The sequence below is a fragment of the Gastrolobium bilobum genome, unplaced genomic scaffold (assembly GCF_033153095.1).
Source record: "Gastrolobium bilobum isolate Gb01-03AN ecotype WA unplaced genomic scaffold, APGP_CSIRO_Gbil_v1 utg14654, whole genome shotgun sequence".
NCBI lineage: Eukaryota > Viridiplantae > Streptophyta > Magnoliopsida > Fabales > Fabaceae > Gastrolobium > Gastrolobium bilobum.
This window is the reverse complement of record NW_026896498.1, coordinates 84,108-94,894: the sequence shown is the minus strand read 5'-3', so window position 1 is coordinate 94,894 and position 10,787 is coordinate 84,108. Positions and strand designations below refer to the sequence as shown.

The window sequence follows — 10,787 nt, the reverse complement described above, 5'->3', positions numbered from 1 at the left end:
TATGGACGTATAACTCAAGAAATTGAGACGTATTGTTTTCGACCAATGTTGTAAGGAAAACATCTACATCCTCATCATCAGATATTTCAATACCTGCATATTTGAGGTTTTCGTGCGTGACTCTACCCCTAACTAAAGATATTACCTGATTTTGTTGCAGCATCAACTTCTGAGGGATCTTCCCTTACAGATGCACAACCGACATGCCTCGGATAATATACATTGCTTTTTTTTTTCCTTCGAAGCTTAAACCACCTGCACCTATACTTTCACTACCATTATATTATACGAACGCATGAAATTGAGCCATTGCAATAGTATTTTTATGCAAATAAAATACAAATTAAGATGTGAACTCAGAATAAGAAAATATTGACTACCAACACAGAGTAAAAAAATACATATGAACACAAGTTGTTCTGAAGAATGCAATGGACGACTAAGGGGGTATATATATACAAATTGTGGGTTTCGTATGTTTCGAAGAAAAATTCACATGTGTGTTTACTGTTTTACCACCACGCTTGTTAGTATAATTGTTCTCCTTTTTATTCACGGGTTGCTATCCTTTTTATTCACGGGTGAAACTGTTTAGGATCCCATGTGATACTTTACTTTACTTTTTCTTCGCGTGGGAACCTATTTCAGATTCGCTGCATATTTTACTTTCACTTTTATTTGTTCTCTTGTCTGTGTACCATCACTTTATATGACATGGCTTTGGGTCCCGTCAACGTGGTTGCCAAGAATAGCTTACAAGTACCGTCACATGCAGTGACGCGTCGGACGTGGCAGCAAGGGGAGTAGTCCTGTCAACAATTGTGAGACGACTCAACAAAAAATTCCACGTGGCATGTCACTGGGCCGAATTGCTGATGTGGCAACAAATCCCGTCAACAAAACTGACGGAACTGAATGAGGCAAAACATATGACGGGACTGAATGCTCTAGTCTGGAAATACTTTCTACATCTGCTTTGAATAGAAGAAAATTTACCTATATATTAGCACTACGATGCTTTTTCCAGTGAGATGTATTGCCATGTGTTTTGTATTAGTAGTGACTTCTATATTACCTTGTGTTGTAGATATCACGTGTAGTTAATTGGTAGTGTCATGTGTTGTAAATAAAGGTCACATATAGTTAGGAACTAGTAGTTAGTGAAGCGGTGTTAAGCCAATTTAGTGTTTGTTAGAATGTGTATAAGAGATACACTGTAACCATTCTTTGGGTATCCAGAAAAATAAAGAATTAATTCTCTTATTGTATTTTCCTTTTTCTCTGTTCTGATAAGATATGCAATCTTATCACTTTGGTGCTTTCATCATGCGTGTGCAAGAAGTTGCTAAAGAACTATCTTCCTTTCAACAATGGGTTGAACAAGATCGGGAAGAGAATCATGCCTTTCAGGTTCGTGTGGATCAACGTCTTGCTGAAAATCAAATTCAATTTGCGAATTTAATCGCACAAATGCAACAAATCCATGAGGCGATCTTGGGAAGGGAAGATCGTAACAGACGTGAGGTTCCTATCCCAAATCAGCGTTCATCACAAGATCCAAAATGTGCATCCTTTGTTCAACAGCGAACAATGACGCATGAATCTCCCTTGCCGTTGAAAGCTGTTCATATAGAGCTTCCGGTGTTGAACGAAATCGACCCCAATGGTTAGATTTTTAAAACTGAATTGTTTTTTGCATTGCAGCAGATTTCGGAAGTGTATAAGGTGAGATTAGCTGGCATGAAAACGGATAGACCAGCTTCTCCTTGGTACCAATGGTTGTTTCATGGGGGGTTCAATCGGTACTTGGACAAATCTCAAGAATGCGGTTCGCCAACGCTTTGGTGGTTCTGCATATACTGACCTTCGTGGAGTGCTTTCCAAACTTAACAAATAGGTACCTTCACCAATTATATCCAAATCTTTGAATCTTTGATTAACCAACTCTCTGATTTTTCTGATGAAGGATTGGCGTGCTTCTTTGTTTCGGGTTTATCTCCGGAACTTTGACATGCCATTCAACTTCATAACCCTGTTAGCCTTCACCAAGCAATGCAATTAGCATTGGTTTATGAAATCCATTTCACAGAATTGCATTCCACCTTTACATCCAATGCAACTTATTAAAAATGCTCTTTTCAGAAACCAAATATAACTTCTGACCCTATTCCAGCCAACCCCATTTTAGCTTTACCTTCTACGACCAACCAAACCACTTCATTACTAGCATTACCTTCAAATATACCGGTCAAGAAGTTCACTAATGAGGAGTTGCGGAAACATCATAAGCTAGGTCTCTGTTACACTTGTGATGAGAAATGAACTTCTCGCCACAGAAGTAAGGCTAAGCTTTTATTCATGGTGGGGGATACTGATGAATCTGAGCCTGAACAAGAAGAAAATATTGTTTTGCAACCTGACTCAACGATTGTTGCCTCCTGAGAAGCAGCATTACATTCTTTATCAGGTAGCCACAGTCCTCGTGCAATTAAATTCTCAATTTGTTTCAATAGGAATCTGATACATATATTAGTTGATTCAGGTAGTTCCAATAATTTTGTGAAGCGAGAATTGGTCGATGCCTTAAGGTTACCGATGACAAAAACTCAGAGGATGAAAGTATATTTGGGAAATGGAGAGTTTATGACTTGTGACAAGAAATGCCCTAATGTACCCTTAAACATTCAAGGCCATTATTTTACCTTGGATTTATGGATGATTGCTTGTTGGGCCGAGAGGTTCTCTAGGATATTTCAAGAGCAAATACTGGTAAAGAGTAAATTTAACATGAAGAGGAATTGATTGAATGAGGAGCAATTTTACCCAAGATGCGGAAGCGCACGCGTCAAGCAATATAGGATTTTCAACTAGCCCTTGATTATCATCCTCAGGGAACAAATGTAAAAGTTTCGTTTAAAAGGAAACAATTAAAATTAAACAAGACGAAGAGCAATAACAACACACGTTCTCAGTTGGAATTCTCTAAAGAGCATTTTCTATTAGCTAGTTAAACAGAGTTAACCAATCTAAGTGTCTAAATGTCACGAGTGATTCTTAACCTTCATTGAACAATATTAACACTAAAAAATCATTGAACAATAAAAATCATCAAGACGAGAGCAATGATGTAAAGGTCTTTGTAACTAAATTTTGAAAATTAGCCACAGTTTCAATGTGGCTAAAAAATTATGGCTCGTTTGCAAGCTTATTTTCAAAACATTAGCCAAATTTAAGCGTTGTTAAATAACTGTTGCCCAGACTAATTTTTTTTGACCAGGGATGAGTTGCTAAGTTGGCTCCGCTATTGGCTTAACTCCTTATTTATAGATGAATTACCTTATAAGAATAGGGTACTCATCAACTTAAAAATATTAGAGGCCCAATATTCCATCCACTTGTGATATGATAAGATTAATATCTTATTTAATTAGATATGGACCCATAAAATAAGTACATGTCCTAGTAGTATTCAATTAGAAAATAAGAATTTGAAGATGAATAACAAAGTTAGAGGGGAGAAACAGCGAGCATATCGACATGCTATTAATGAAGGCAAGGTATGAGAAAAGATAAGGAGGTGGAGAAACAGAAAACTTGAAAAAAAAATTGTAAGATGAACAATGTTTCGATAATAATCATTCTCCAAAGTTAAATTTTCTGAAGGTGTGACAGATGTCCTCTATTTTATATATAGTCTCCTTAGGTTTCACAAGCCAGACATCGAATAGTGAAGTAGGATTAAGAGTAGAATGAATATTCATGAGAATATCACATGCATTAGTCAACATTGAAATTAGGCAAACCTTGAGACAATAAATCAAGGTTTAGTTGTCCATCCATTCATGGTTCCTCTCGTCATCATTAATACAAAGCTCCTAAATTACAATCTATGCACATCCATAACTAACACCCAACAACTATACTATTCAGATATATAAAACCATTAATTTAGCCGGAGCCAAGCCCTCCTCTGCCCCAACGTGGCTCCGCCACTAGGTTAAGCTAATCAGATACACACTTTATGCTCTATTTTCTCAGTTGTTACTGTGTATTCTCTCTTAGTTGTTATTGTGCGTGCACACATCCTCACACTTTAGCTACATTGTTCTTCTTTGTACAATCTGCTACTTTTGGCGATATCTTTCTCATAGATATTCGTGAATCTACTAATCCCATGCAAACTTACCAATTTCTGATTGAACATACTTGATCCTTTTCTTGGATCGAACAGACACCAAATCACATGTCAACTCAATTTTTTTCTATTCCGAATATTTCTCCTTCTAAGAAAAATCCAGTTTCCTTTAAAAAAATAAATTCTTCAATTACAAAAAAAAAAAAAAAAAACCCTCCTTAGAAGAATCTATTTTTCTTTTGGCCAGAAACACACTAAGAATATGACCCCTGATATCACCATGATAGTTGCCAACCCTTACCATCACACAACCTAAGGCTGTTAGACTGTAGTTGCCGTGGCGGTTTAGTTACTCCCCTTGCAAGAAACGCTACGGTGACCTTTTTCACTTAATTATTTATTAATACTGATACTATTCTCTCACAAAATTCTTGAAAGAAACTATACTGTAACGAAATCAATTTGGAGTAATTCTTAAAGAAATATAATAAAAACAGTCACGTGGATCCTTTTAACATCTTAAACTTTTGGGAGAATTTTGAGAGAAATGGTTGCACAACACGATGTTCAAGTGGCCTTACCATCCTAATTATTAAATAAAAAGTTGATTTTAAACACAAATAATCAAAAATAAAAGACGAGTCTTTGCATTATTCATGTTTTGAACAAAAAGAAAAAAAATCTTGCACGAGGCGACATGTTAAGATTTTATGAGGGTTGGTTGCATGACAATAATATTTACTGAATGAATTATGATAAAAATAATAATCCAATTTTGAGTTTGTGACTATCGAAATTTCGGATTTAACTGAGTCACTACTAAACCAATAACTATGGTCTATGGGGAATAATTCTTCAAGTAACAGAAATACCTACCTCCCTATTCACCCCGCCCTTCCCACTTGAACTACAGCTACTCCAGACTTGTTCATAACTGATCCTCCTGCTAATCCTCTGCGGGTTTTCCTAGAGTACACCCTCACTATAAGAGGGGTCATAGCAAGTATTCTCGAACAAAGGCAAAGAGTGCATCAAAACCTCCAACTGGAACATTTGATCAAATCCAACTTATGTCTAAGCAAAGTTTGATTCTATTAAAGTCTGTTACGTGCGAATAAAACCAAAAATAAATAATAGGTGTGAGAAGTTTCATACATAGATCAAGCAATATCATGCCACAATAGCTTCCTCTTAACGAGTAAAATCATACTTCAACTCAAATAACAACATCCACAGTGGCATACAGCATGTATTTACTTCAAGAGTCCCGAACAAAGATAACAATTGATGGATTTAGGATAAGTATTCTGTGGTTCTGTTCATTTATAAGAGACGTCTTCATATAGATGAAACAGTACAAAATTGATTCAAGCATTCTTATCTAAAATAACCAATCCTGAATAACCCTACGTCTTTCTAGATAAATATATATGATCTTATCATGTGTCTGTCACTCTGTCGGTCTGTCCCACTATTAATTTGAAACTATAGATCGCTAATAGAATTTAAAAAATTCATAAATATTATATAACGTTCATGAGGTCCATAAAGAAAACAGCTAACTTGTGAGAGGTCATGATGCGCTAACGCGCGTATTTGTACACATGCTGCTGGGCATCTATAGTATCTCGTTCTGCAGACAAGTGAGGATAACCAGCAGTAACACAGCATAGACGAATTCAGTTCCTTGCCTTTTGTTATTGGCTTTTATAGACACATTTCTATATATTAGAACATTATGGGAACAATATACAGATCTGATAAAGAGTGCAGAAGGGATAATAACCTTAACCTTATATAACTGTAACTTTAGCTTCAACTACTTAACACCATAACCCAGCACACTTACCAAGTGAGTTCAAACTTAATAAACATATTTACATTGTGATCCTTAAATTGATAATTGACTACATAATTGTGTATATGAACTTCACAAAATTATATCAAGTTATATCTTCATCCCATTTTTTAAATTCAAATACATCAATCCATAGAAGTTTAAATTCAAGAGAATTTTAACAACTAAAGCATTTATCTATCTCTGCCAACTGTATGGATTTATTTTCCAACCTATTATCAACAGATAGTTTAGATAATCAGATCCTTGGAGAAATATGAACCTGCAAAGGATTTTTCATGACCGTAGTGAATTCCTGTTTTTCTGTGAAATCAACATGACCTCCTTCCGAAACCTTCCAATCAAAACTCAAAACCAAATTGGCCACAAAGTATTCCAAATGGATCATTGCTAAATTATAGGCAGGACAAATCCTCCTCCCGGCTCCAAAAGGCATCATCTTGATCTCTTTGCTCCCAGTAATATCAAAAGCCTCAACTTCAGCCTTGTTCTGGTTCAAGAACCTCTCTGGCTTGAACTCCATGGGATCTTCCCAAACCTCAGGGTCCCACCCCATCTCTGCCACCATAAAATTCACAGTCCCATTTTTAGGCACCAAATAACCATTCAAAACAACATCCTCAGTCACCGCATGTGGCAACACAAAGTGCCCCGGTGGGTGACGCCTCAACCCTTCCAAAATCACAGCTTTGAGATACCCCATTTTCTCCAAATCTTCCTCTTTCACTTCCTTCACTTCCCTATCACCCACCACCTCCCTAATCTCCTCCACAAGCTTCTGTTGAACATGAGGGTACTTCACCAAATTCGCCATAATCCACTGCAATGCAGTGGAAGTTGTGTCCGTGCCAGCATTCAGAAACTCCGAACACAAGCTAACAATTTCCCCTTCATTCAGCTTGCGCTTCTCCTCAGGCAACTTCAAATCCAACAAAGTATCCACATACGAAACGACAGTATTTGAGTCGTTGCTCACTCTACCCTCCTTAGCTTGCTTCCTCGCTCGTATCAGCGGAACCAACACATCTTCTTGCTCCTTCCGAAGCCGCAACAACTCCTCCCAACGTTCGCGGAACAAAATAGCAGTGAGTTTTGGCCAGAAATTTAGGATGTTGAATCTGTTAATGCTGAGAAGCAGTTTGCGCTGGACACGCTCGATGTCTTTGACTTTCTCATCGTCAACTCTCTCACCGAAACACATGAACACGAGCAAGCAGAACATGGCGTATTGAAAGTGGTCCATGACCAATATGGAATCGTTTGATTCGGAATCAGATTTCAATAGGGTGAGGAGGGTTTCTAGAACCCACTTGCGGATTGAGGAAAATGATTTGATCCGGGAGTGGTGGAGCATCTCGGAGATGAGGTTGCGGCGGAGAACGCGCCACGTTGGGCCGTAAGAGGCGGAGCTGATGTTATGTTGGTTGCTGGACAAGAATTTTCGAGTGGGAAGAGGTTTGGGTCGGTCGGAGAAGAGAGAACCGTTTTGGATTAAGGCATGGTGGGCGAGGGTTCGATCGCGGATGAATATGGATGGGCGAGAGACAATTCGGATAGTGATGATGGGACCATATTTGGCGTGGAGGCCTCGAAGAATTTGCTCAAGTTCTGAGATTTTTCTTAGCCATGCGATGGTTGTGATGATGGGGATGTGAAGAGGGCCAGGAGGGATTTTAATGCTCTTGTTTTTTATGTCATTGTTTTTGTTGGTGTTGGTGTTGGTGTTGGATGAGTAAAGGGAGAGGATGGCCCTGATAAGCACACAGCAACAGAAAGAAACTAGGATCACAAACCAGGTTTCCATGTTTTAGTCTTAGTAGCAGAGTGTGGGACTGAGACTCCTTAGTCCTTATGGTTTTGATAAGAGCAAATTCAGTTGCTCATACTGTGCAATGATACAGAACTGGGTGTCTTGTACAGAAGGACACAGAATCATTTATAATGGAGGAAATAAAAACGCTCATGACAAATTTGACGTCATTGCGTACGCAATCAGGGAAATTAAATTGATTTGCCACGGAAGCACAACTGCACAAGTCATGCAACATAACTAAATTTTGTTTTAACTTTATTCGAAGCAGATAATTTATCTATAATAAATTTAATATGATGTTATTTTAAGATAAAGATTATGATATTTTTATAATTTTAATTTATTCAAATTATTATAGTCTTTTTAGTTATAATTTTTAAATATCATAACAATATCGTTTTAAAAATAAATATAGATAATTTATCTTCTACAAAAATATTTTTAATTTTTTTTCCTACAAATAAAAGACAAGTTAAACAATAATAATAAAATTCAAACTTATCCCATTAAAATATCATGATGCGTTGACAATTTTCTACATTAGACATCTTGTCAGCGTTACTTTTCTCATATTAGTAATTTCTTTATGCTGTCACTTCTAAATTCAATTAATTTAATATCTTGCTATCTTAGTAATTTATAATATTAGTACCTCACTTCTAAATTGAATTTATTTAATATGAGGTTGTATTAGAATTTTATGAATAATAATCAGTTTTTATTGAGTCATTTTCAATTGACTTTTAACATTATTTTCAAAATAATGTAATCGCGTTTTATAATGTGATCGTTGATGTTTTATTGTTTAGAAACATTTTCCTTACGTCATTTTTTCCTTTAACTTAACAACCGCGTATTAAAAGCGCAACAACTAACATCTAGTACCTTGACCTTACGTCCACCTTGCGATTGACACTTCTTCCATTAGGTCTACAACGCTGCTTCCTTTTTCACGCTACCAATGTTTACCTGAAGTACTGACACTTCAAAAATTTTGACGTGTTGTGTCTGATACTTCTCAATATTCTGACATTTTAACACGTATTGTAAAGACTCAAAAAAGATTAAAATGTTATGTTGTGTTAGGTTTTTAGTATCAACTATTAAATTCATTTGATTATGATTATCAATTTATTGCGTTTAATATAAATTTTTAGGATATCTAATATTTTTTTGTAAAATTGATTGGTATTATAAGTCTACCTTCCATTTTTTATTAAATTATTGAATATTAAATATAATATACACTACATAAATTAAAAATATTATTTAATATCAAAACGTATCCTAACGTGTCGAAATCTAACATTTTTTAAAATTAACATATCGGAGTGTCGTGTCGTGTTGTATCTCATGTCCCGTGTCGATGTCGGTGTAACATTGTTTATGTGCACGCTACAAAACTTGCCAATTAAGCATTGGTTTTAAATTTGAGAGCAAAAGTGTTGGATTATGAAACTGCTATTACAATGTTCACATACCACATTAGAACAATGACACATATTTCCATATTTTCCGAAACAACATAATCTTTATTCTCTGTAATGAGTTTGTATACTTGTTTTTTTTTTTTTTTTTTTGGAGAATAGTACGTTGTATATATACATGTTGGGTGTTAGTTATGTATGTGCATAGATTGTAATTTAGGAGCTTTGAGAGGAACCATGAATGGATGGACAACTAAACCTTTATTGTCTCAAGGTTTGCCTAGTTTCAACGTTGGATCCTCTCATGTGAAAAAATAATCATGTGATTATGTTATTTTATTTGATCACAACCACTCATTTAAAAATTTTACATTTTTTTTTTCTTATCTCATCATCAATGAGTGATTGTGAACAAATAACATGATAATATAACTACGTTTTCACATGAAAAGATTCAAATATGATATTCGATGTCGGGCTTGTCAAAATGATAGAGACTAAAATAGAGGACATATGTCACACCTAAAAAAAAAAATTAACTTTGGAGCATGATTATTATTGAAACACTGTTCGTCTTACAATTTTTTTTTTCAAGTTTTCTGTTTCTCCACCTCCTTATCTTTTCTCATACCTTGCCTTCATTAATCAACAACATGCCGATATTCTCGCTGTTTCTCCCCTCTACCTTTGTTATTCATCTCCAAATTCTTATTTTCTAATTGAATACTAATACGACACTGTTATCTACTTATTTTATGGGTCTATATCTTAATCGCCCACAACACACACGGATAAGATAACAATCTTATTAAATAAGATATCAATCTTATGATATTACAAGTGAATCGAATATTGGGTCCCCAATATTTCTAAATTGATCAGAATCTTATTATTACAAGGTAATTCATATATAAATAATAGTTTAAGCTAATCAAGTACATACTTTATATTCTATTCTCTTAGTTATTATTGTGTATTCTCTCTTAGCTATTATTATGCGTGCACACATCCCCACGCTTTAGATATATTGTTCTTCTTGGTGCAATCTGCTACCTTTGGGGATGTTTGGCAGGAGTTTTTAATATAGATACCCATGCAACTTTTATTGCATTTCTCTTTGACCATGTTTGGTGTAAGAGTTTAACAAATTTCACTATCAAAATCGTTTTCCCAGTCATTGTAATTCATTTGCAAAAATAGATGAAAACAATTGTTTTGAAAAACCACATGAAAGGTGGTATTTGAGATTTAGCTGAGCAAGGAAAAAGAGCTTCATTTGTGACGACAAAAACGACCCTACAATTGGAGTCTCTTTCCTCTTTCTTTTGTCTAAAAAGGACAGCATAACCTTATTTTTTTTGCTATAGATTAATGAGGGACTCAATGACAATCAAGAAAACCAAATAACCAAAGGGGCGTTGTGGTAATTAAATTCTATTTTTCTACCAATATTTTACCTTCAAACAAACATAGACTTTGAAATTTTAAATCAATTTTTTCGATAATTTTTCGCTCTACCAAACAACTTTTTTTCTCATTTTCTTACCAAACTCG

The 10,787-nt window shown here is 35.4% G+C and overlaps 1 protein-coding gene across 1 annotated transcript; it reads right to left on the bottom strand.

The window, feature by feature from the left end:
* Nucleotides 1-5,938: 5,938 nt before the first annotated feature.
* LOC133300067 (cytochrome P450 89A2-like) lies at nt 5,939-7,877 on the bottom strand. The gene has a single exon (XM_061499556.1). It carries the CDS (start codon nt 7,795-7,797, stop codon nt 6,232-6,234), a length of 1,566 nt encoding a protein of 521 aa, XP_061355540.1. The 5' UTR covers nt 7,798-7,877; the 3' UTR covers nt 5,939-6,231.
* Nucleotides 7,878-10,787: the final 2,910 nt, after the last annotated feature.